Here is a 27818-nt window from a genome sequence, read left to right on the forward strand (position 1 = left end):
CCATAAATTCCAGACATTGGTGGGCATTTAGGTTACAACCACAAACCTCCAGGTAGGTCTCGCTGTAGCAATCATGATTAAACAGCTTTAGACCACGTGATTTCCCAACTACCTCATGAATGTTCTCATATAAAAACAGGTGTTCAGGATGGTGAAATGAACATTGAAATATGGAGTTGGTGTGCACTTGGACACTCGTTTTGAGCTCTTTGATGTTGGTGGAAATCTCGTGGACTCGACCCATTGAGGAAGATCAGCGTCTGACTCCTGATGATTTTGAGCTTGCTAAGGTTTGTTAGCAAATAGCTGTACTGCAGTCTGGCTTCATATATTTCTATGAAAAATTGTTTTACAGATAATATTTGTCATTTTCGGCATGCCCTTTAACTTTAAATTAATACTGTAGCCATATAAAACAGGTTTGCACTATTCTGTTCTTAAAATGTATTTCTACAAGGTAATGCATTTCTTTGCTTCTCACCAAAAAAGACATTGTTCACTAAAAATTATAAAGCCCTACTTTATGGAGAGCCATTTCAGCCATTTTGTGGTACAATCTTGTATTTTGAAAATGTTAATTGTTTTTTGTCAGACATTTGGAGAATAAGACTACAAACAAAACATGCATTAACAAAAACCAAAGCTGTGAAAACTGAAGTCTGGTTGAGATGAATTACAATTTATTACAGTTAACAAATTTTCCACAAAATACCTGGAGGCTTGATAATTACCATATCCACATGTGCACACATTTTTCAATAAAATTCTTTACATTGTACATTAAAATGTAAGATAATGGATGATTTTGAAACAAAAGTAAAACAATGTTTATATATACTTATATATTAATTATGCCATAAATTTGTTTGCAACTGCAGGTTTCTACTTTATTTTATTTTAACAATACATTACCTTATGGTGGATAGTGGTCTATTTTCAATTTTTGATGGTTAGTTGATCAAATATTGAAAATTATATTTAAACCATAATGTGAGCAGGGTTTTTCTTCTGTTAGTTAACTTGTTTTTGCCTGGACTGTCTCTCAGAAAACATGTGCTTCATTAACATGCGAGAACAAAAGAAAAAAACCTACGCTAATCAATTTTAACTTTATGTCTATTGCATAACATCTTAAAGTGTGAGGTTGCAACATGACAAAATGTAAAAACGTTCAATGGGTGCAAAGACTTCCTGTGCTTTTCAACAGAGTTACCTAAGAAGGTTCTATAGTCTGAGACTCGGAGGCACAGACTACAGAGGTTCAACGCGTAAGATCAGGTCTGCATCAGCCATGGAGCAGAAGGTCAGGCAAATGCAGAACTTCTTTGGCCTGAGAGAAACAGGAATCCTGGATTCCAACACCGTGAATGTCATGAAGAAGCCGAGGTGTGGTGTTCCTGATGTGGACAACTATAGTTTTTATCCTTATCACCCCAAATGGAAGAATCTTACCATCTCCTACAAGTGAGACAGTTTTAGTTCAGCAAGTAAAAATATTGTGAAGTTATTCATTTCTATTGCACACAGGAATTCTGTCTGATGCCTTGTGCAGGATAGCAAAGTATACCCCAGACCTGAGTAGAGAGGATGTGGAAAAGTCCTTTCGTTTAGCCCTGAAGATGTGGAGCGACGCAGCTCCTCTGAATTTCGTTAAGATCAACCATGGCAAAGCTGATATTGTCCTCACCTTTGCACACAGAGGTAAATCTGAAAACACTTGTGAGGAATTGCTTGGCTTTAAACAGTGTAAAAAGTATATAAATCGTAGGACATTCATTCAGAAGTATTTCTATATGCTGTTGTAGCTCATGGAGACTTCTCTCCCTTTGATGGACCTGGAGGAGTGCTGGCCCATGCCTTTCAGCCTGGAGAGGGGATGGGTGGAGATGTACACTTTGATGAAGATGAAACATGGACGACAGGGGGGCAAGGTTTGTGGTATTCGGAAAACAACATCCATTTAATTAAGCTTAGTACTGTACTTCTCGCCATTTGTATCATAAATGATACGCACGTTTCTGTGGTCTCTATCTTTATAGTACCCAAAAACCTATTGTATACAATTTGAGACTTGTATTCTGCCATCTACTGGATTATCATTGCACTGCAGGCAGAGAAAGCGTTTTGTTTCCCTCTTTTCTAAATGTCGTCTCGCATGAGATTGGTCATACGCGTTTTCCAGGAAAGTCTTTGCCAATTTTAAACAACTTACAGTAAAAATAATATATACATTGTTATTCACTTTTTTAAAGTAATGTTTTATGTTTTGAAATAATGCACAATTACTTAGGAATGTTTTTGTTATATGACATTTAAATTGTGTTAAAATGTGTCTATCACATTTGATACTGCAGGTATTTAAGGTGCTTTATCATTGAACATTAATGTCATATTTTTATAATGTAATCAATGTCATACCAGCCACAATTCAGCCACAAACTTTTCTTTACTCAATAATCATCATTAAATGTCATTTCAAAATTATTTATTTATATTTTTTCACAATAGTGCTTATTCTAAAATCGTAATGTTTATGGTGTATCGAGTAGTTATGTATATATATTTTAGATTTTAAAAAAAGAGTAGAAGAAGAAGAGAGAGAAAGAAAATACTTTGAATAGTCATCAACATGTTAATGTGAAACAATTCAAGCTATATAGAGCAGTAAGGAGAAGATGATGAGGACTGGACTCCCCCGGCCACGCATAATGAAAGATATTCAGATACCAACTATGATGAAGACTATGATGATCAAAGTGTAAACCAGACCAATATGGCAATTGAGGTCCAAACAATCACTCTGGACACAGTCAGAAATGAATCAGTGAAGACGAATGTGAAAAACAACTAATACAAATGGAGAAAATACTGTCAGGTTTCATACGTTGATCTCGTTGCCAGGGTTGATGTCAAAGAACAAGTGTTACATGACTCCATGCATATATTCAAGCACTTGGTCACTGATGAAACGCTCCAGGGAATTGCAGAACATTTTCCACTGGTTCAATGCCAACAAATAAAGAAATAGGTTCACTACCTGTCATACTAGAGCACAATTAATTTGTTGTCCTGGTTCACTCTGAAGTCCATTCACCCTCTTCCACTCTTCAATTCATTTCCATTCCTCATGAAGCAGACTTCCATCCACTGCAAAACTCATGTAATGGTTTTCACGCCAGCCATTGTTGAATCACATGAGTTCATAGGAGGTGTTGCTCTTCTTGATATAATATCATGCGCCATCTTTCCCAAAGATGGTGCATGTACATCTAGTGGCTCACCCCTACAGTCACCATCATCAATGCTTGAAACCTCTACAGAAGAGATTAGCTGAAGCTACAACCTAAAATGCTTTAGTTGGCACTTCTCCTACAAGTGCAAGAAAGGTCAAAATCAAGTATGGTAGACCACTTTCCTCTCCTGAAGCAACTTCAACAGCACCCTGTAGCCGAAGTACCTCTTGATGTGAGAAAGAATGACATTAATCATTTTCCAACATGGGAAGCCCAACAGAGATGCAAGTACTGTTCTTGAAATCATTTTTGCACACATCTACTGTACAAAGTGTAAGGTACAGCTTTGCCTGAACAAGGACAGAAACTCTTTTGGTTCCTACCACGATGTGAAATAAATGCCTATAAAAAGTTGTTGGTTGAAAAAAAAAATTAAGAAAAACTTTCTAAAGTGTTCCCTATTTTCCAAATGTTATAGGCAACATTTGTTTTTGCATCTAATACTCACATTGTTGTGAGCCAAAAGTTCTAAGAAAAGCCTCCCATATCAAATCTGATACAGAAAATATATCATAAAATAAAGGACAGGACAAAAAAAAAAAAAATTGATTTTGCTTCAAGGCTTCATGAAGATCCTAGATCTAAAAAATCAGAATTTTCTGATTACTTTCTGATGGGTCAGGCTTTATTAATAACAATCAAGCATGACCAAAGCATAGACAAACTGGCAACACAGATAAATGAGAGCTCAACAATCTGGCAGTGCAATACATCTTTTTAAACCCACAAATCAGTGCAAAAGCAGCTTTTTGCAATCATTAGAAGATATTCCAACTGAGCTAACACAGACATTTTTGGCTGCTGTATAATTTCAGGTTTCAGCCTGTTTGCTGTTGCAGCTCATGAACTTGGTCACTCGCTTGGTTTGACTCACTCCAGAGACCCCTCTGCTGTCATGTTCCCCAGTTACAGACATCGGAGCAACAAACAGTACACTCTTTCTACAGATGATGTCCTGGGGATTCAAATGCTTTATGGTGAGAAACACATGTTATTCTCAATAGAATAGTTTCTCAATAAGAACAATAAATTATGCAAATGAAACACAATGTTTCTATCACTGTTACTCAGGCAAACCCAAAATAGAAGCTGAAAATCAACCTAAAGTTCCAAAGAAATGTGATCCCACGTTTTTATTTGATGCGGCTATGGTGATCCAAAATGAGATTGTTTATTTTCAGAACAGGTAAATTATGCATCACACTAAAGCAAAGTGTGCTGAATAAGTTTTAAATGTAGCTCTTTCTTTTTTTTTTAAAATAAATCCAGATTCACATGGATGAGAACAACAAAGTTGACTTACTGGAATCGGCTGAGGGAAGGCCACATCAGCACATATTTCCCCGACATAGGTTCTCCTGTTGATGCAGCTTATGACATCCCAGCCAAAGGCGTGGCATACCTATTCACTGGTAAAGTAAAAGGCACTCTGCAATGCTTTGCTCAGCCCGTGTCATCATGACATGGCTGGATTTCCAGCTGGAGAAGGCAGCGTTACGCCCAAATTACAACCTTTTGCAACTTAAGTGTTGCAGTACATTCAAGAGGCTCGCCGATTTTGGCAGCGTCTGTGCTATGTTGGTGTTTTTCATTGTGTCTTCAAAATGCACACACACAGCTGTGTTGTTTTTTTTCAGGTCATAAGTACTGGGTGGTGCAACAGTTAAAGACACGAGGCACAGCTGGCAACATCTCAGAGTTTGGTTTCCCGTCCAGCGTAAGGCGGGTTGATGCTGCCGTTCATGTTGCAGAACATGGGAAAACCATGTTCTTCATCGGACAGTTTTATTACAGGTAAATTAATCAAATGTTTTACATTTGGAATGTTCTTCTTATGAGACACAATTTGAAAGTATAGTTCCCATCAATTAAATGCTACAATATGTACTTAGTTGGGAAAGTCTGCCACTTGTGAGGTTTGTAAGGCAGCTGTTCTTGGTTGTATTATAGAAAGAAAAAAAAAACATGCTCAACAGGTAAAAATAATTTCATAGTTCATTCTCAAAACAGAGATTTTATAATTATAATACAGTGGATGTGTACAATTTAAACTCTCTGTTAGAATGCTAGTTTAGTGTAATGTAAGAAATTAAACCTTCCACATTTGTTGTGTTATGGATTTCAACTTAAAATACAAACATACAAAAGAAAAGATGAAATAATCTAAACCTAACCCTTCTTGAATTTATTCCTACCATCAGCTACATTGGAGCTACTTATCCTAAAACATTTTGAAGAGAGGTTAGAAAGGGTCAACGCATCTAATCATACAAAATAAATATAGAGAAATAGAGAAAAGCATAGAAATTCTGCAGCACAACAGCAATATAAAGACAATCTATGTTAATTGGAGGCAATATTAAATAACAGCAATATTAGGTTTTTCTTCTAATTTGATGGCAAGAGAAGACAGAAACTGATGAGGGATGTTGGAAAAAAGGCTGATAGCAACATTGATGGAGGTATGAGAAATTTTGATAAAAAATACTTTTCTTTTTTTATTCAGACTTTATCTGGAACTGTTTTTTTTTTCAAATTGGATGAAATTATGAACAGCTCCAAATAGCAGTACATATGATTGTACACCTACAAATATTTGCTAGAAAACAGAAGACAATTTTATTTTATATACTTCAACATGTTAACAAAAGAAAGACTTCACTGACAGAAGGAAACATTTTAGATTGCCAGGCAAGAGCCTAGAAATATACATGGAAGAAATACTGTAGATTTACCTAATGAAATCCCTATCTTCACAGTCTAACATATTTGAACAACTTTTTCAAAGGCTTTGAAAAGATGCTCCAGTGAAGGAATGTACACTTATGCAGCCAGGTTATTGCATTCTTATTTTTATCTATATCTCTCTCTGACACACTCTGCACATAAACAGAATATGACCTCAGGGAAGCCATAAAAAAATGTTTGACATAAATTCTGCACTTTTGCTGCTTGCCAGACATTTTGAGCAATAAACTTTCTAATGCATTTTTCTTTCACTTCAGGTATGATGAGCAAAAGAGTCAGATGGATCCTGGCTTCCCTAGATCCATCCAGACAGACTGGCGTGGAATCCCGAGAAAGGTTGATGCTGCGTTCAAGTTGCATGGTAAATTGAGAGAAACTCTGTTTGCAAACCCAAGAATTTTATTTTATGTCGGCTTGGGTGGCATAACACAAATAGAACAAAACTAAAGTAAAAGCTATAAATGTCTATTTTTTCCACAATAGTTAGGTTGGGTTTACCAGAAAAACACATTCTTGTGCTGTAGCAAATACATAAACTGCTCAATGGTATAATTCTTATTTTTGTTTCATCATATATTTAAAAAAAATGTAAAAGATTTCTTTTTCAACAAGGACATATAGACTGCATTTAAATCTTTTTCAATTTTCATAGTTTTAAACTAGATTATTGGTTTGTTTTGCTCCTGCAGGCAGCATCTTCCTCCTCAGCGGGTCTAAATCCTATCAATATGACTTCAGACAGAAGCGGGTGGTGAACATAATTGCAGGAAATTCTTGGCTGGGATGCTGACTTACTGGAAACCCACACTTTATGTAGCTAAAAAAATAAACCTAACTACACATGTAGTGTTTAAACACAGATTATACTGTTACATGACTGAACAGCAGTCTATGATGACCACTGTATAAAGGCTACACTGTGTTAAGGATTTATTGTGCAATATGAAAGACATGTTTAGCATGTGTTGTTCATTTTATGGGATGTTTTGAGAGTTATGTATTCTTCCAATTTACCTCATTGTGAGGGTTCCCATCCAAATGCACTTAAATGTAATAACCAAATGCCAGAATATTTTTCTCTGACATTTGCATAAAACAGAACATGTATTTTTTTTATGAACATATTATGTCACTGAACTCAATAAAATCTTTTGTTCACATGTCTTACTTATTTTTTATGACACATGAAGACATTTCTTCTTTGCTCTCCAGAAATAATGGAAACATGTTTTCTTAGTTCCCAGCTGCCTGCAAATGTTTTTCCAACAGTGCTTTTTGAATCCATGTGATTTTATACATGCTGTTTAATTTTGTCAGTCCTATATGTCATGCTTCCATACTCTTACAAGAGTAATACAAATTATTCCCTTATACTTGTAGAAATGAATCACTTGTAAACAGGAATATAATCAGTACAGCTCAAAATATTTGAAATAAAATAAAATTCAGTGTACATTCATTTGATTACATGGCAGCAAAAAACATGGAGGGTTAGGTTAGTGCTTGGGTGGGTGAAATAAACTGAATATCATCCATTTTGACAATACTTGATACTTGATAAGCTGCTGTTTTCTGTCTGGAGCACTTGAAATGTTTACCTCTTTCAGGAAAGCCAGATTTCACAATTTTGGATTAAAAGTTCTCACTACACATTCCTGTATCACAAATAAATGGTAAAATGGATTTGTACAAATGCAGGCTTGGGTAACACAGTCAACTATTTAAATCATTTGGTTAATGTTGACCTGTCTACAAACTGTGTTGGGAAATGTTTAATTTCTTTGTTTGGATGGGGCAATCTTCAGAGTTGGTGTCATAAAGCTTGTTTGACCACTTGAGAGGAAGTCCAAGAAAAACTAATAGCACATATCTGAGTGACTGCTCTTAAACCCAGAAATTATAAATTGGTATTCCATGACTATACAGGTTTGAGTACATAAAAAGGGTGAGAGAATGGAAACAAATCCTGAGACATCTGTCGCCATCTTTCCAGGCTTGAGGTGAAAATTGTTGCACTGTGCCAAAACTTCCAGACACAAACTCTTTTCCAGATCCTTTCAACACTGTCAGAATTTATTTTGTTTCCCCAGAATTACATCTGAAGAATATTGCTCAGATTGGTAAGTATATAACCTAATCCTCTGGTACTGCAGAAATACAAAAAACTCAGTGGGCTTCAAAATTCTGAAAATGACTATATTTGCTCACCTGGATCTGACACAAAATAGAAAATGGTACAACTATAAAAATAATCATTTTTATTTATGGACTGGAAACTTTAGGTAGCTTTAAAAAATATTGAAACAACACAGCAACATTTCATAACAACATTGGAAGAGGTATTCAAATGAAAGTTCAGTTTTACTGTATGACAATACATGAAAAATACTGTTGTGTGAAGAGATGTTAAAAATATTTGATTTTTGTACTGCAGATAATGCTGTATTATTTTATCAGTTTGTTAGAGGGTAGTTTAGTTTTATACATTCTGCCAGAACTGCCCCCTTGAGGTTTTAGGTCAAGAATGGCAGAACTAAACAAATACACCCCCACACACATGCACACGCACCCCTCCATCCCCCCACAGGCACACACACAAAATAAATAAATAAAAATAAAATATAAAATGCATAAACATAAATATAACACCATTAGGAGCCATTTTAGAACGATTAACAGCAAAAATAAAGTTATACTTAAGTTTCTCTTTTTTATGGTATTTTACATGTATTCAAATTTAATTATATCATTAGTGCCAGCAAATCGCTTATATGCAATACTACCATTACTATTTTCATGTGCGAAAAAATGTCTAATTTTGTTTAAGCGAAGCAGTAAAATGTATGACAGCGTATGTGTTACGGAACTTTTAATTTGTTAATTCATTTTGGGTTAAAGCCGGATATCCTGTAAAAGTGCTCACGAATGAAATGCTCGGAATAACAACATTGTCCATTTTTTTTTCTTTTAGATGGAAACTGAATCAAATGTGTGTTCATAAAAATAAAGCATGTTGCTTAACTGCTAAAAAGACATAGAGCATCACTAACATGTCGGCTAGTTAGCATTAGCGCTCAGTCTCAGTCTCACTCTGCGAGTAAACAACACAAAGGTTCCGCTTGCCACAGGACCTAACAGAAAGGAGCACAAAAGGTTTTGCTGCATTGCTGCAGGTATTCGTTTGCTGGAAAGCAAATTATGATTACTGTATTTAGTTTCGTTACCTCACGCTAGATCATACATATACAGAAAGTCTAAGTTTCTGTACCGGCTGTTCTAATATTTCTATTTTCCCCAGCAGAGTATTTGCCCTGTGGTCAATGGAGTCACTCAACGCGTTTGAATCTGAAATGGAGCCTGATGGGCAGACAAACTACTCTCTTTTTCCTGCTCTGGACAGTATAGCAAGCCTGTCTGGGACAGCAGAAAATCTAGAGAGGTCTGTTCAAAAATACTGCATTTGTTGCTAAACGTATTTTTTGTGTATTAGCCTAAATGGTAAACATATTGTGTATATGCATAATTTATTGTATTCAGCTATATGAACTAGATCTTAACTGCACACTGAATTTTAACTTTGTCTCAGGAAATCTGAAGAGGGGCTGTAGTTTGGACCCTCCAGAGGCTTGAAATTCTTGTAAATTGTGTTTTCAATGATTTGTTTTTGTTTTTAGCCGTGTCTCAGTTACATGCTCAGAATGAATTAGGATAAGTAGACATAATGTATTCTGGTCACCAGTTGACTATTTCTCAGTGTGTCATCTTATTTTGATTTAGTCATTATGTTATATGTGTTTGTTTATCCGTTTGCAGTGAACCACCCAGTGAAATTACAGAGAAGCCAAATCTCACATGGCTTGATGCCGCTCAGGTATTATTCACAAATCTGTTACACCTAATTCTGCCAGCATCTGCTGCTTTAGCTGTTTATTTGGGTTTCTATGCTGGTAATTTTGCTTTTTCTGGTGTAAGATTGTACTGGAGGAAGCTGGCCGTCCCATGCACATAAAGGAGATTAAGCAGAGAATCATTGACCGGGGACTTGTTCAATCCAAGTACAGTTATCGTTCTCATTTGATGCTAAAAGTTCTTTTGTGCATTTTGACACAAGTTTCTCTTTTGATAATTGGTGATGTTTGCATGCATTAATTTGAACAAAACTGTAAATTTTGTATGATGTTCTGTCACACTCTTATTAGTGATTTCTAAACCTACCTGTGGTTTCATTATTATCTTCTCAACAGCGCAAAATCGAGCCTGGAAGCCGTCATGTATCGTGAGGTTAGGATTGTTCATTTTCCTACACTATTAAAGTTCTCCCTTGTGTTTGTGTGAATGTCTTTTAATTTCTCCATGTTTTCCCATCCTGCTTTGTTGGCCATATTTAATCATATTTGAACATTTTTGAACTGTGATTATGTTGAAGGGTTGCTTAGAGCCAACATGCATAATCTTTAAAACTGCTGTAGCTAATAAGGATACAGTTTACCTAAACCTGACCGACAGATTTAGGGTAAATAGATTTTCCTCCCCCAATGCATTCGGCCTCAGTCTCACACTATGTTTCAGACACAAAAAGGCAGCAGGAGATTCAAGAGGATTGAAAACAGAAATGGAGTCTTTGCATTACTGGTGAGTTTTCTGGGAAACTGACATTTGTTTTACACCAACCCTAAAAACAATATTTAATTTACAAAAATGTACATATGTACTGTTTACTACTGAGGCCATTGTAGTTACAGAAGATCTATGTTAGACGTTTGTGTCAGTTCTACTTTTCTCCAATAAATATACTGAAAGTAGAATACGAAATAAGAATGTCTGATTACTATGCACAGCTTGTTGGTAGATTTGTTTTCGGACAGATATTTACATACCACAATCCAAAAAAGTATTTGTTAAATATTTATTAAAGTAATAATTTGAATTAAATACAAAGTAGTCGTATTTAGTAAATATGGGTTCCAATGTGTCTTGTTTGTCAGATTAAAAGTAGCTTTTCAAAATAACAGCCTACAGCCAGACATTAAACATATTTTTCATTAAACTCACATTTCTGCATTAAAAATTATTGTTATTGGTCTGATATAATATTGTAGTCCTAAATGTCACCTTTTCATGAGCTGTAAGCAAGAAACGGTCATAATTTACAGTAATAAAATCTTTAAAACATCAGTCTTTATGGGATTAATCTTTATAATGTGTTTTACTTGAGATACATGAACTTTCCAATAATGTCCTACTTTATGGAATGTGACTGTACATTAAATAAATAATTAAAGCATCAAAAATATTTAAAAGCAACTTATTAACTACAGTGTAATCCAATTACATTTCATAGACTAGATATTAATTCATTATATTAAAGTATTAGATTTTTTTTTTCGCAAATCCTAGGCTGTAATTCATGGTGAAATGATTTAAACTGCATAACGTCCAAAGAACCTGAACATCTGATTGGTTAACCTGAACAACAACTCAGACTGCAGACCCTGAGGTTGAGCAGTGAGTCCCACCTGATGATTCTGATGCTTATGGCATGATAGACTAAAATAAAATTACATACAATAAACAGATTATATTAGATGATTATAAAATATAAGGAATGCACATTTGCAGAATTATTTTCACCTTTGATAAATAAAATATTTCATTTGAATAGTTATTGAGAAATGTGTTTCTTTCACATATGTTTTCACATTTCTATAGAAATTATTAGAGATGCAAATATTTATTTAACAACTTCTTGATGTATCAAACTGTGGCACTGGTGCCTTTGGAGACATTTGAGTGTTTCATCTAAAGTTTCAACAATCCAAGCATATTTTGTTATTTGTTTGTCATTATAGCATTTCATGTGAGATCCTGTGTTAATTGTCCACATTCCGCCAAGCAGAAAGCAACACAGCCATCATCTTCACATACTCTGAACACCTTCCTGTCTCTCTCTGCCTCCTTGCAGACTGATGAGGAGCGGCAGCAGGCCCTCACAGCCCAGGCTTTCCTCAGCTCGCCGCCACCGGCGCCTCAGAGCGGAGCCTCCAGCTCTGGCTCTGGGGCCTCGATGCCTGCTTTTCCCTCTCCCTCAAGTTCCTCTGAGCAGAAACCGAAGATAAAGAGGGGCCAGCGAAAAAACCAGAATGAGAAGTACAGACTGAAGTACCAGAGGCTGCGCAAAGCTGCTCGCACCATGATATTTGTAAGGAAACTTTGCATTCATTTTTATCAAGGTTTTGTTTCTCATAAATACGGTGTGCTACATCCTTAGAACAAAAATGGATTTAGCTAAATGCTATTTATTAACTTTGTACATACGGTCATGAGGAAAAAACAGCACACTTTCGTTCAGTTCTGAGTTTTCTTTATGGTGTCATTTTAGTGCTCAAATACTGAGTGACAAGTGAAAGACTACTCTTCTTTATTATTAAAATTGATCTGATTCTTATCATATTCCAACATCATTTTAATCTAACGTCAAGTGTACAGCAGTGCACAGCACCCTGGTAATGTATGTAAAATAAATACAAAGCCATATTGAAAAAGCTGTGTTAAAAAGTATATCCCTGACTTCGTATCTAAACTTAGCATCACTTATTTGATGCAGACATTTTCTGCACTAATAACCCACATGTTGATATAAAGATCTGAAAGTATCCCTATCAATAGCAATGATGTTTTTTATTATATACTTTTCTTTTCACTGACTGCAGAGAAGCATATATAGGTGATGAGAAATGTGAGTTTTTTTGGCGTGTAGCCTGACTGTACTGCTCTCCATTCCTCAGGAAAATGCTGCACTCTGTGATGAAATTGCTCACACAGAAGAGAAGTTTCTAAGAGCAAAAGAGGAGCGCAAGTAAGTAAATATATATTTTGTACTTAATTTTTTCAAGCAGATCTCCAAAGCTGTGTGGTAAATTGGGTTACTTTTCTTGTTGTCTAGGTTCTTATTAAAGTCCTTGTTGCAGTACCAGACTCTGTCAGAGGGGGAGCTATTACCTACACCCAGTTCCAGCTCCGTTCCTTCTGTTCCACCTGCGGCACTGACTTCAGCTCCTGCTGCAGGGCCTTCAGGCTCGTCTTTGGCACATAACCCAATGTCACTGGTGTCAATAGGAGAGGAGGGTCTTCTTAAAAAAACCAAGAAAGAAAGGAAAGACCGGGGAAAGGAAAACGGAAAGGAAGAATGTAAGTGTGAAAGCGAATATATACTGTAAGTGTGACATGTTCGGATAGGTAAATGTCACAAAATGTGTCTCCAGTTCCAAAGAAGATGTCCAAGAAGAGGAAGCTGGCAGACGGGTCACGCAGACTGGTGCAGCCCATTCCGCTGGACTCGTCGGGCCGTCCCGTGTTTCCCATCGTACTCGGAGGTTTAACGGTCTACAGCCTAGGAGAGGTTAGCGTCTGAGATGACTCTTTATATCATAGCAAAAATAATACAGTTATAGCATTATGTTAATAAGTCTTAACATATATATTTAAAGCTAACACCAACCTCTGTTTATTGAATCTGATCTTCTTGGCTGCTCTTCAGATAATCACAGACAGGACGTTGTTTTACGATGAGTGTGCCATCTACCCAGTGGGCTTCTGCAGCACGCGTGTCTATGCCAGCATGAAACACCCTGAGCAGCAGTGCCTCTACACCTGCCAAATCAAGGATGGAGGGACAGGTCCACAGGTGAAAACACACAGAGGCTTTACTATAGCTTCTTAAGTGCATCATAAATGTTAAAATCACAGATTTGACATAAAGTCTTCTGAGGTCAACACACATAAACAGATTTGTTGCATAGTGGGTTAATCTTTTTTTTTTCTACCTTCCATCGCTAGTTTGAGATTGTACCCGAAGAAGATCCTCAGAATGCCATCGTAGCCTCCTCTGCTCTGACATGCCATTCAAATCTGCTGAAGGCTATCGCATCCAACAGGTAGAATGTTTAACCACAAACAGCCCTACTAATTATTCCTGAGGTACTTAAAAGGAAAAAATAAATAAATAAATCATGTCTCAGTTTTAGCACATGGTTGATATGCTGTAGGTGCCAAACAAAAATTGTTGAGGCTAATTAGTTTTTTGTTACTGTTCTTCAAATACTTAATACTGATTATTTTTAACATTTTCCTGTCTTAGTTCCCAGGCCGTGGCACCCATAATTCCATCAGGAGCGGACTTCTTCGGCTTCTCTCATCCAACTATTCAGAATCTGATCCAGAGCTGTCCTGGAGCTCGCAAATGTAGCAAGTGAGTTCTTTTAGCCTGTTCCATATAAGCTATAATCTTTCTTACACACTTAGTTTTCTGATCTGTTTCAGTCACATTGTGTTTATGGAATATTTTTAAAATTTGAATTTAACACAAAGTGGAAAGTAAAGTAAGAGTCATGCAACAAACAGTCAAAACAAAGGCTGAATTAAGGAAATAAAATTAGTGCAGTAGAAGGTATAATACAAATAATATGAAAATGTTAATATCGATTCATTTTAAAATGCCCCAAAAATGTATTTTAGCTTTAAGAGGTAAAACATACATGTCCATCTATTGTAGGGTAATTGTAGGGTAGGTTACCCTAAAATCCTCATTTTAATGATAAATAATATCTTGAATATTAAGATCAGATTAAAATCTGGAAAAACCAAACAAAAACACCTAATATCTGATCAATGGAGGAAGTAAGAAAAATATGAATCAAAAGAATATTAGATATTTTATTTGGAAGCTTAATTTTGATTAAACAACCAATAGCAGCTCCATATATTACAAAAAAAACCTTTGAAGCCACTTTTTGTGATTTGTAATTTATTTAATCATTGATTTTACTTATTTAAAAATGTCATACAACCTGTAGTCATTTTTCCCTCTAAGAACACAATAAAAACATTTTGCTTTAAAGTACAACACATGTGAAGTTAAAAGAAAATGGAAGTTTTAAAACAAAGCTGTGTTTTTAAAATTTGCTTTAACATACCCTCATATCTTCTCATTCATGACAAACCGCTGGTGTCCAATGTGCTATACATGTGATTTGAATGTAAATTGTTAATGCATGAAACATTAAGATATTATGGCCTATGTGTTGCATCCAACTGCACTCTAGCGGTTGCTGTATTTTACACATTGATATACAGATCTGTAAGGTAACGAATGTACCTCATTACCTCATGTACCTCATTACCAAATGAGGTAAATTACTTCTATAAAGTTGTCAAAAGTGTAAATATTAAGAATCATTTCCATACCGCCTTACATGTTTCTCTATTTGATTTGAATTTTTAGTACTGGAGAACAAAACTGTTGCAAACTTGCGCTAAGTTTATAGAGACAAGCACCAAATATTTAAGAAAATCAGCTGCTACTCAGCAGTATTTTTTTATGTATTTTTTCTTAACTGTGCAATTTTGCTTTCACCACCTAGCTACAGATGGATTCGTTTCGAGGTGTGTCGTCATGGTGATGGCCAGCTCCCTCACGGCCTATCAGAAGATGACGCCTCGATTAGCTTCGAGGCCTACCTGAGACACCAAGGCCTGAATGGGAGCATCAAGTTGGAGCACATCACAGGTGCGATAGCATGTTAATGCTAGGCAGTATGGCAGATTACCTCTTTTTATGGTGGTTCATTTAAGTTGGAGAACCTCTGGAAAATTTTAAACACTGAAAGCATAGGCACAGTGGAGTTACAATCCACTTAAGTTTTAATAAGTTACAGTTTCAAAAGTGCTAAAAGTTCCAACAAATCAATGAAACAGGTTAATGTCATTTAACGAGATACCAGAGAAACTGCCAGGGTGACTGGATTTCTTCCAGCTCTTTGGAGCTTAGAGTAGCACCAGCCAACAGGACAAACTGCTGTTTGGAAGAAAAAAAAAAAAGTTCTGTTTTGAGAAATAGATGGCATTATTAGTGGTAGATGTTTGCTTATTATCCAGACAATTTCTACTGTCATATAGTTATACTTGTCTTTTGTCTATAGAGCAGATCAAAAGGTTTAATACCCTTATTAAGAAGCAGTTCTAAACTTACTAACATTTGTGGACGATTACTGTGTTTTGATTCAGTCAGGTATGAAAATAAAAATAAAAAATTGACATAACTGCAGTAATACTCAAAGTAGCAGCAGCAAGATTATTTTTTATATTAATAAAAACAATTGACATTTGTTACATGTTTTTTGTAAATACTTTAAAACTGTGGCATATCTGAAGATGTTTACATAAATATAACCAGCTGGCCGTTCATTGTTGTCCTCAGTGATTGGCCGACCATAATTCTGTTGCATGAGGGAAGCAGAACTTTTGTTAAGTACATGTAAATACCACACCCACTTCTTCCCTATCGCTGTGGTGAACATGAAATGTCATTAAATCATAAAACTGAGTGCTTTTTGGTGAATCCTACATTTAAAGTAAAGATACTCTTAGGTATTTGCTTATTTGTGGCATTGGATGCACACCATTTGTAGTAATCAGTTTACCAGGTTGGCATAGTTTGCACATCACCTGATCAGGTTGGAAATCAAACTCCTTTATTTAAGATGGAAGTAATAAACACATCAGTAAACTTGTAGAATACACTGAATTCTAGACTTTTTATTAACCGGAGCTAACCAGTTGTCTGCTGGTTTATTACTGTTTGGCTTGTAATAAACTCAGAACTCTTTGACAAGTCATTTCTGACTTCCTTATTCCAGGGAGTCTCTCTTATGAACTTTGCCCTCACTTTGCCCAGGTGGTCTGCCGGCTGACTGAATGAATGCACCCGTTAATGTTTATTCTTATTTATCTAGGGACAAGTGCTGCGAATTAGCTGTTGCTATTGCACTATGACGTAAACATGGGACTGCTGTTTTGTTCAGTTTGTCTATGTCGCTGTATGTCTGTCCCTACCAAATAAACCAATTAAATTAAATTAAATTAAATTCCTTTTTTTTCTTCAGGACAGTCGCCTCCATCTCCTAGTTCCTCACATCAGCAACACCAGACCTCTCCCACCATGAAGCCCTCCACTTCTTATTTTGGCTCCTGAGAGTCCTCTCTGAAATCACGTCTTTTTTTCCTTCATTTCACCATTTCAAAAATCTGAGGCTTGTTTAGCATGTAGACATCCTTGGGTATTTCATAGGAGAAATCCTGAAAGATCACACACTAGAAATATTTAAGTTAAACATGGCTGAGCTGTTGCATTCAAAAAATTAGTCAAATATCTGGTTTCTCTATGTTAGTATAAAGGTTGATATCTGGTTGTAGAAATCAAGTTTAGTTTATATTGTTCCATTTTTTAAAGTGTACAATCTTGTCTATCAATGTGGATTACAGAAGGAAATGTTACAAAGCTGTGTATAATCATGATGAAGAGTTGTATATAGAATTAAAGTGCCATTTAAATGTTTTGTCCCAAGAGTATGGATTTATTTTAAATTTGTTCATTATTAAATTCATTATAAAAATAACTAAATAATAGATCAGCATCTCCACACAGTTTTGTTTTAACATTCCAGACACAAATTGGCGCAATTTCTCATTCATTTTCAAAATATACACACAAGCATTACAATAAATGAACACACAATGTTGACTGTAATATGGCTGGATGAATAGATGGGAACATCAATCAAATGATGGTTTAAAAGACAAAAACAAAGGGATTTAACATTTAAACAATATGAAATACAGTCAAAGTACAGTTTTCCTCCAAAATGCTTAGTGGAAAGTACTTCAGAGAAATATGTTCGAGACCCTCTAGGAACCCTGCACATCTGATTACATTTTTACACTTTTTCAGGAAATTTTCAACTTTTATAATAATCCATTATAGTTTTGTTATAGTTTCCAGGTCTTGGGGGGGAAATGACTTGGAAAAAACAGAACATGGAAAAACATGTTCCCAGACTTAGACATTATCTACAATTTGTATGCATCCATCTGCAGTTTGTCCAATATCCTTTAGCATTTTCGCTTTGTTTTCTATCCACCCCTTCATTCTTTCCCATCTATTCCAGTCTGTGGTTTCTACAGGCTCCATATTTAAACCTTATCAGTAGAAATATCACCCATAAATTAACAGTACTTTGTTTTGAGAGAATTTGTAGTGAATACAAAAGAGAACTATAGAAAATTGATTCTGAAAAATAATTTGACATAAAAATATAAAATCAGAATGGGTAAAATATTAAAACACTGGTTTTCACAACATAATCCTTATTCCACCAAGAAATCAGACTTATTGCATCACCTGGTGACACACATTACAGCATAAACAAAGTTTAGACATTCTTTTGCGTGTATGACCATTAAATTATCCATTTATCCTGAGAAAATTGGACTAAAGTTGTCACAGTATTTAATATTGCCATCATAAAAACAGTAGAGTCAACATACCTTAGACACCTTTGCAGGCATAATTGTATGCCTCTACCAGTCATTTTATTATTCATGAAAATAGTGGATATTGTTAATTAGAAAAGAGAACAAATCAATTTAAATCCCTTTATTTTTTTCCCTCACCTTCTAGTTTAGGTGCTTTACCAAATTTGATTGCCTGCATATCGATTGGTGATAAAAGGAGGCGCAGGTAAATTCTTACTGGAATCATAAACAGGACATGCTTTAAATTCACAGGGCCAGTCTCTCCATCCATATCTAAGAGCAGCAATTTTAGACGGTGGGCATGCAGAAGCAGACAGCTGGATGGTGGTCTGATTCCAAACCATAATGGGAGCTGGTGACCAAAGGGAGTCTGGTTCACATGACGCATTCTTCTCTGAGCAGCAGATCTTTCATTAAAAATAAGAACAAAAATTATAACATGATATTTTTTGTCATTCCAGTCAAATACAATATTAATATCTAAAGGTGTAATAGTATTGTTTAACATTATGCAAGGTTAGTTAATGTAGAATTTTAGGAGACATGGTGAAGAAATGCTACCTCAGTAAGTTATTTCAGTAACCATTTTAAAAGTAAAAATTGCATATAATTATTAAACTGCAGTAATTTCAAGAGTATATTTCTGTCGAATTTATTTAGTTTACATCTAATGGAAACTCAAAGCTTGGTTTCAAAGTATGTGTGCATTACATAAGATTTTTTTAAAGTATTTTCACAACAGACTATTGAGCAGTTTATCCATGTACAATATAATACAAGGTCAGAGTTCATTTTGCGTGAATTGCTGCAACAACGTGGCATGAAGGCGATCAGCCTGTGCTTCTGCTGAGGTTGCATTAAAAGCTTACTTTAGCTCGTCTGCATTATTGAATCTAGTGTTTCATCTTCCTCAAGGAAGATTACATACTATGTCAACTTATGTCAACTAAAATACTCCAATAGAAAACTTGGCTCCCCAAATCTAAACTGACTGTAGAAAACTCGCACTGGATCTCAAACAACTTGGATCACTTGCCGCTTTTCTTTTCCTCTGGACTCTAGGACCTTGATGTTCTAATGAAATTCTACATTCACTTTCAATAGAAAGGAGAACTTTGGAAGAGTCACTTTAGTACCTTTTCTCTCTTGTTCAGAAGTGTTTTAACGCAAGAAATACAACAATTATACATTATACATTTTGAAAAGCCAGTTTTGAGCACCCAGTATCATGTTTTAATTTTCACAAATAGAAAAATGACTTTATATGATTGACAAAGAAGAAGGAAAAAAAAAAAACACCCAACATTTCAGTCCCGGATAGAATCCAATGCCTCAAATATTAACTTTAGCATTTGAGGCAACATCCTCCTCAATGATATACGGCAGGAAAATGGTCATAATTTGCCCCAATAATATTATAAAAGCAGAAGAAACTCTCACTCCCAGGTATATTAACATAGAAGAAAGCCATGGTAAACTCATTAAGTCATTTTTAGCCCTCACCGTTTAAAGTCCAGTTGCTGTTCATAAATTCTTTGATGTCACGCCCTAATGTCTAGACATGACTGTCACCATGATATGTCATCTGACCTTTGACCCCTTACTGCTATCTAAAACTAAATTTTCAATTAATTTACATTATTTATGCATAGCCATGAACCAAATGTAGAACATGGACAGATTCCTTTGTGTAAGTGCCACACACAAAATGGACAGGATTTTGGGTTGTGGGATCTTTAAGCAAGAGTCTGGAGCTACGAATTATCAAACTAATTCAGGGCACAAATGATGACATTCTTGTCTTTTGAGTTCTTATACCATCCCCTGATAAAATTAGCAGGGTAATGAGCTGCATCTTAAAAATGCTAAAGGAAAGGCACCACTTGACGTTCTGACTCCAGCTGCTCTCCACACAGAGTGAATAAGGGCAGAATCTAGCTCCAACTTTTGAACAGGCTGAAGCTGCAGTTGTCCTTGTTGCTTCTGAACTTTTTCAAACATTTTTTCTTCCACTCAATAAATGCTTGAAATACATTATGTGTAAAGGACTTCCGTGATATTCAAACTTCACTTTTTGAATTGAATTGCTGAAATAACTTTTAATAGTATTCTGATGTATAGAGTAGCACCTGCATTCTGCTGTGAGCCTCACCTCAAATATGTCTTTAGATGGCATAACGAAGATCTCCTGGTCATAGGTGACGTTGACTGTACTTTCACTAGGCACAATTACTTTGGGGAAAGGTCCCTGGAAAGAGACGCCTTTTTCCCCATATGCCACAGCTCTGGCACCCAGCGTAAGTCTGTGGGCAACATCTTGTTTGTCTCTAGGGTGGATTCTGAAATAGAAAATTATTCTCCATAACACTGCTACAGAATATGAGCAACTGTAAAGTCAATACAGTAAAATATAGAAGAAAACTGGACAAATCTCTCTCCAGTTGAGGAGAAAAACTTCTGCATTTTCTTCCTCAACACTTGAAATATTGTCATATTATTTGACAGCCTAGCTCACACTTCTTTGTTCTATTGTGACCACACTCTGGCTGATTTACTCTCCTAAAGACCACAGCTGCATACATTTCTGCCAACATGGATGTCTGCTGTCCAAAGCAAGTGCATTTAGGAAAAGTTTCAAATTTTGAACAGATTCTAAGTGCACAGCATTTTTAGAAATTGCATCCTTACGTGCCATACGGTGAAGTTTTATCTGGTAAGTCGAAAGTAACCGCCATAAAGGTGTTCTTCATCCTAATGTTTGGGACAAATCCCACGTCTGCAGTTTGGTGCCAGCGAATGTCTGGAAAGCCGTCATCTGTGGCGCCTTCTTTGTCTGTGGATAGCTGTACATGAAATAAATAATATACCTGATGCAAAATAACTGTAGAAATAAGACTATTGCCTTGTGTCTTCTGCTTGTTTGGCTCTTTTTTAGATTTAAAGAGCCAAATGCACTGCATACTTGGACAAATCCAAATGGGAAGTCAGGAGCAGTCTGGCCCCCCGAGCCTTGGTGAAATGCCATCCTCCAGTCATTTATCATCGTAGGGAATGAGCAGTTGTAGTTGTCCTTATGGTACTCTGTATTCGCCTCACCTGAAAAGGAGAAAACATTTTTATGGATTTTTATGGAGTGTAAATTTTTCAAAACACCTTTCATATGTCATGGCTTTGCTACCTTGGTACCAGATGGCTCCATAGATGGTCATATTGAGGAATGGATGGATCATTGCATTCCACAAAACGGTGCTCTTCAGCATAGAACTGAGGGATTATAACAAGCAGAGAGCAGAGATCATTAACCCTTACCGGCCGAAAGGTGTCGCAGACGATACATTTTTACACACCAACTTTCTGATACTTTGTGCTATCTGAAAAATTTCAACGGCTTCTGAAAGGGGAGACGTTGCGCTTTCCCGCCAATATTGGGTTATTATGGTAATTTTACTCCCGGGCTTAAACGGCTTAAAGGGTTTTAAACAAAATGGAGACATACTTTTCAGTTTGCTGGATTATGTCTTCTTTAAGTTCATACATGTCCTCACTTGGCACCAGTCCACACTGCTTCAGCGCTCTTGTGGATGACCAGGCTTCTACTGGTGTGCCTCCCCAACTTGATTCCACCAGTCCTATGGGGTAATTCAACTTCTCATACATGTAACGCCCAAAGAGCCAGCACATCCCAGAGAACTCTGCCAGCACACCTGTAAGTTCAGAAATATTGTAAAGCTCAGGTGACAAGTTTACATACAATAAATATTGGATTATTTGTGACTATTAATTACAAGTTTGAGCTGCTCCTCTAGCATGGAATGATCATAAAACTAACTTAAAAAAAACAAGGATGCATGTTTGAATTTACTGTGTTTTTCAAAAATCCTTACAGCAGTCTAAATTACACACAGACTCAAATTTCTACATACACCCTCACTGATCTTTGGCTGAATAGCCGATGGTTGCAAAAAGCGTGTTATTGGTGTGAAAGTTCCTAAGAAACATTTTATAAAATATTGGTAGGGTATAGATGTAATCCTGATACTGTTGGGATGAGAGAAAATCCACAGTAAATCCATCCATGTACATCCGATTTTAGATTAAAACATTAAACATTGCCACTGTATGTTGTGCACTCGTATAGCTCAGTACAGAGAACCAAAACATTGAACAGTTTATAGAAAGAAACAATCTTACTGCTGTTGGGAGCAGACCAGGGTATTTCCACTTGGATGAGATCAATCAGCTCAGTTTTACTCATGTTCAAAGCCGTCATAAAAGGCCTTACATGAGGATATTTAGATGAGAGTGCAAGCTCCTCAGATGAGTTGAAAATCTATTTGAGAATAAAAAAGAAAAATAAGTAAATTGTGAAGTTTAGACTAGACCTTTTGGAGATTTTCTCCCAAGGAAGTTCCAGCTCTCAAATGAGACTGGTGCAGGAGGCAGCAAGGCAAATTGGTTGTGTAAAAATCCAGTTTGCCTTGCTGCCACTCAAAGGTCAAGTCAGAGTCACACAATTACATAATTATAAGCATTTCATTCACTTATTGCTTGATCCTCACCTCTTTTGAGACAATTTAACCAGTTGAGTAACATTATATAACTGTATTCCAGTGTCTCTGCAAATAGATGAGAGAATATGCTCACTTTAATTTCACTAAGGCTGTCTGAAACCACCATTGGTGCTTTTGAACTTGTGAAAACCTCACAATCCTGATCAGCTCAACTCATCTACATCAGCAACTGGATAGCAGGAGTTAAACCAAACTTACAGAGTTGAACTTATTATCTTGTGACATGAAAAGTAAATCAAACAATGCTAGAGGACTGAGTGGCAAACAATGTTTATGGATTTAAATGGCACATTGTGTTACTAAAGCTCAGTGTTGGGTAATTTCTAAACAAACTGCATGAATATAGGAGAAAATCAGCTTATGTTACTCTGACGCTAATCTGAGAGTTTCTTCTTGTTGGTGTGGTGTTTCTCCCACTTTTGAGTTTTAAATTTGACTGGTTAAAAATAACTACACTTGAGAGTTTTAAATATGGCTGCTGTAAACCAATGAAGCTGCCTTTAACTCGTGATGAAAGCAGTTCCCTTTTCTGGTCCAGCAGCAAACTAGGGCTGGATGGTTAAAGTTCACTGTGGTAAAGCCACAATGTTATCTTTGAGGACATAAACTGCTGCTTAGAGAGCACTAGCACTGATATATATATATATATATGTATGTATACAAAATCACACAAATGCACAAGGAATGCAAAAGACATTTTTTTGTACTACAATTATCTTAACATGCTCGAAAAGGAATAGGAAGCACTGGAACAGGTTGGGTGGAACTAGCACCTGGCAGCTATTCCAGTGACTCGGTAAGAAAAGGGTTAAATGTTTTCTTTCAGATCCAGTCAGACAGGTGTCTTTAAACAACCAGGTGCACATACTTTACCTGGGACATTGTGAATAACATGTTGCTCTGGCCTCCACATAGCCAGATGTCTCCAAACAGCACATCTTTCAGGCTACATATGCTATTTCCAGCTACAGCGTATATGCTGTAAGGACCACCAGCATCAACGGGTTCAAGGGTGACTTGCCAAATGCCTGTTGGAGGAAAAAGAAATCATCAATACATGCAATCAAATCAAAATCTTTTTTGGGTTTGATTCTGGATTATTTGCAATAGTGGGTAAAATTAGTTTGTCACACGATGCAGCTTGTGAAAAAAGTTAAAACCCTGACAATGCACTGATGACACATTTTGACTTGGAATTTACAGGCTTTGCAAAACCAGAAAAGAAGCTCGTAAAATTGGTCATTTCACAATATGAATGATAGGTGATTGTTATGGTAATCATTTGAGCTATGTTGTTAACCTGCTCTGTCCCTTTACAGTACTGACTTGCAGAACTGTTGAAGATCACAAGGTACATTTGTCATCATTTTATTTAGAGCAGCTGATAAATGTGGGGATAAGAAAACATCTATGGAATTACAATGATGTGTGATATTTGTGTTCCAAGCTGTGCACATGCAAGCTAAATCAAATGGTTTTATTATTTCCTCATTATGCAGTCAGGTTCTCCAAAGTCCTGCTAATGACCTCATTATTTGATTAAGGTGTGGTGAAGCTGAGACGCAACTAAAAAATGTAGGGCACCATCCCTCGAGGCCTGCATTTGAAAATCCCTGCTTTAGGAAATGCATTTAGACGTGTGCCTAAAGGAGAAATGTCATCAAAAAATTTTAGCATTATTACTCTTTATTTCACCACAATAATTTTATTGAGATTAAAATTATTTTTTGCAGGAAAATCCTGGCCAAATCTGTGAGCAGCACAAAAAACACACAACAGCCTTACTGTTTTTGTTTATGAAGGCAAATCATTTTAAAACTCAGACAACAAAAAAAAGAGCTTTTAAAGCCAAACCTTTCCAAAATAAAACTTCTACATATGGACAATGGTCCATATATAGACCATTGTCTATATATGCATAACATGTTTGTTATGCATATATGTTATGAATAAGTGTGTTTGAAATAAAGATATGTAACAAAACTCACTGTGTGGACTTCATGTTAATATCAACTTTCACAATGAATTGTGAAAGAAGAAGTGGTCATTTGTTTCAGTAAATAATTTGTAAACATAACTTTGTTTTTGGAGAAATTAAAACAAGGTCCAACTATCTATGAAGTAGTAAGAATGTAGAAAAGGCACAGTAATTTGTAAATACCAGCCATTATTAACAGCCTCGTCAAATCATGATAAATATAACAATCTTGAAGCAAAATGACAATCACATACACTACCTATATTTAATAAATACATAAGTAGGAATTTTTATTTATTCCTATATCCGTTTTCAAAAAAATGACCTAAGCTCCAAACCTATGGATCCATACACGCCAGCAGTCATAAGACAGACCCAGTTATAGAGCAGAAAATTATGTTTCATAGACTGTTTCCTAAACACAAGCTTTGGTTTTGAGTTCCAGGTGATTGTCTTAATTGAAAGTGTAAGTAATACCATCACATACATAAGTGTGTCTAACATAATTAAGCTTGATTAGATCTGATACGCCATGGTGAGGTTTTAAAAGTGGCACTTCAGTAAAGAAGCATTCATGAAAACATTGGTAATTCCACCTAATTAATAATCATAATTTCAGGTTGGCTGCTGCCTGTGTTGTTCGCAAAATCATTTCATCGCTTCATTTAACTCTGATTAGGGAAACGGTGAAAATCCCTCCCTCACGTCTGATGATAATTGGCGTAATTGAGGAATGACCTCAGTTTGTAGCCTGCACCCCACAGATATATTAAAAATAAACTTTTCCTGTGTTCTGAAGAACACAAAACAAGAAACAAAGGTGCCGGATTTACCGTTTGTCACAGGGGCTAAGACTTTCTGTAGAACTGTAGAACTCGTCAGGTAGACCGCGACCTGCTCCCTCTCACTTCCGTACCCCCACAGGACAGCTTTCTGTGGGGCCTTCTGCAGCACCATGTGGTCTCCATAATAAGAAGCAAATCGCAAGGTCCCATCTTATCAAAGACAAAGATAATAAGAAAAAAAGTAAATAGATAAAATCAATTTTAGAAAAGGTAAACAAATAGATAATTGATTAAACATACAGCTCAAAAAATTTAACAATAAAAAGAGCATAATTGTTTCACTATTTCTTGTGGTAGCATGCTGTAATTCATCATAGTTAAGGTGCACTAAAGCAAGCAACCATAAAATAACATAAGATAATTAAAAGAACAACAGTACAGATTATCAAATTGTTAATATGTTTAAAAATTCTGAACACATCTACTTTCTGACTCATTAAATGCATTTGAAGTTTTAGGTATGAAGAAAATATCAATGCAATTGTTTTTATTGTGGCATCATTGTCTCTCCATACATCTACCCACAAGGAAATATTGATTGAAATAAGACTTCATATCTCAATGGGGCACCACTTAATGAACTGCATGTATTTCTAGGAGCTGGGTAACAGGGTGGGATTTGTGTTTTGTTAGCAAGTTTCCCGGGCACCCATACAATCTGAGCCTGATTAACTAGGGACGTCGAAGGCGTCCGACACTCTGTACTCACCGCTGTCGTGCAAAGCAGCTAAAAGCAGCACAACTACAAAGATTAAAGCCATGACTTGAAGACGGTTCAGGTTATCAAAATGACGAACAGTTCTTTCCACGAGTGTTGCTAGATTGAATAGTACAGAGAACTGTCACTAAGTCGAAACTTCCTCGACCACGTCAGGTGATTAACCAAACTAACTGAGCGTCACGCAGTACTAAAGTGTTCTGTAAATGCGGACTTTCAAAATAAAAGCATGAAAGAACAAAAATTAAAATAATTTGAGCACTGTATACAGAAATAGTGGCAATCATTTTTTTTCCTGCTACAGTGTTTTTCACAACTTCTCTTTTAATTGTGCAACCAAAAAAACTAGCTTTGGAATTTTTTAAAATTCTGCTTGTGTTAATTTTTTTAACACTTTATTGCGAAGTTAAAATGTTATGCAATTGAATGTAGAAAGAAAGTCGAGCATTAAGTCTCTTTCATAGTGCAGTCAACAGTCAACCCCTTATAACAATTAAATCCCAAAGTAGAACTATCAACTTTATTTAAACAAATAGCATAATTTATTGGTCTTATAAGGATAAGACTAATACATTTTAAATAATGAAGCAAGAATTTATTGATAACATAATGTTTTTTGTAGACTGGTTTTATTTTTGATATGCTAGTTTTTTTTCTTGGCCACCATTTATTTCACATCTTTGCTACTTCTCTTTTATATCCACACATTGTCCAATCCACGCCTATTTCGTGCCCATTTTTCTGAACACAACTTACTGGTTCACTTCTGCTGGACCTGGTAGATAAGTATTTCTGTTTAATTAGTTAGATGGTTGTGGTTCTGATAGTATTTCAGATTCATATAAAATATGGTGGGGTTATGACCCTTTATCAAATCAAAGTTATCGTGAATGACTTCCTCCTTGTAAATACTACATAACAACCAGTTGTAAAAGTAGGTATAAAACTTACAATACGAAGGACAAATTGACAAATAGTTAGAATTAGACATTTTGTCAAGGACGGCTCATTTTTTTTGCACATTTTTATAAAAGAAAAACAAATGGGCATCCTCCACCTCTTTGTTTACTTCGCCTAAAGCCTGGCATTAATTTTGCAGATATTTTGGTTTTGGTGTATTTTCGTTAAAACTCTGGCCTAAATGGAACTGGAGGCGTTCTAGGATTGTACCTTTTGAGACTGTAACATCATGCACCGTTATGAGCTAGGTAGCACAGGAAAGACACCATTACATTTTTTTTAAACTGAAAGGTGTCGCAAGCTCATTTATGAAATCACATTAGATACTTTTTAGAT

At 35.9% G+C, this 27818-nt stretch overlaps 3 protein-coding genes across 5 annotated transcripts; 2 read left to right on the forward strand and 1 right to left on the reverse strand.

The window, feature by feature from the left end:
- The first annotated feature begins 170 nt into the window (after positions 1-170).
- mmp20a (matrix metallopeptidase 20a (enamelysin)) lies at positions 171-7199 on the forward strand. Its single transcript, XM_032545678.1, has 10 exons — positions 171-290; positions 1208-1464; positions 1553-1701; positions 1806-1931; positions 4109-4270; positions 4365-4479; positions 4563-4705; positions 4931-5087; positions 6299-6402; positions 6731-7199. The coding sequence occupies exons 1-10, from the start codon at positions 171-173 to the stop codon at positions 6829-6831; spliced, it is 1434 nt and encodes a 477-aa protein (XP_032401569.1). The 3' UTR covers positions 6832-7199.
- A 1755-nt stretch (positions 7200-8954) lies between these two features.
- Positions 8955-17442, forward strand: tbrg1 (transforming growth factor beta regulator 1). Of its 3 annotated transcripts, none has more exons than XM_032545368.1 (15): positions 8955-9214; positions 9340-9480; positions 9855-9912; positions 10014-10096; positions 10286-10322; positions 10611-10673; positions 12004-12240; positions 12827-12897; positions 12985-13229; positions 13304-13440; positions 13579-13725; positions 13878-13975; positions 14179-14289; positions 15461-15606; positions 16982-17442. In XM_032545368.1, the coding sequence occupies exons 2-15, from the start codon at positions 9362-9364 to the stop codon at positions 17068-17070; spliced, it is 1641 nt and encodes a 546-aa protein (XP_032401259.1). In that variant the 5' UTR covers positions 8955-9214; positions 9340-9361; the 3' UTR covers positions 17071-17442. The 3 variants fall into 3 exon arrangements, with proteins under 3 accessions (XP_032401259.1, XP_032401258.1, XP_032401260.1); XM_032545367.1 differs by having other exon boundaries at positions 9343-9480; XM_032545369.1 differs by lacking the exon at positions 10611-10673 and having other exon boundaries at positions 9343-9480.
- Positions 17443-17960: 518 nt separating this feature from the next.
- On the reverse strand, positions 17961-26703 carry siae (sialic acid acetylesterase). The gene is made up of 10 exons (XM_032545370.1): positions 26514-26703; positions 25793-25954; positions 23855-24009; positions 22602-22740; positions 21907-22114; positions 21589-21674; positions 21373-21506; positions 21099-21253; positions 20563-20749; positions 17961-18817 (listed from the first exon to the last, which is right to left on the reverse strand). The coding sequence occupies exons 1-10, from the start codon at positions 26563-26565 to the stop codon at positions 18566-18568; spliced, it is 1530 nt and encodes a 509-aa protein (XP_032401261.1). The 5' UTR covers positions 26566-26703; the 3' UTR covers positions 17961-18565.
- Positions 26704-27818: the final 1115 nt, after the last annotated feature.

Source organism: Xiphophorus hellerii, chromosome 18 (genome assembly GCF_003331165.1).
Source record: "Xiphophorus hellerii strain 12219 chromosome 18, Xiphophorus_hellerii-4.1, whole genome shotgun sequence".
In the NCBI taxonomy this organism is placed as follows: Eukaryota; Metazoa; Chordata; class Actinopteri; order Cyprinodontiformes; family Poeciliidae; genus Xiphophorus; species Xiphophorus hellerii.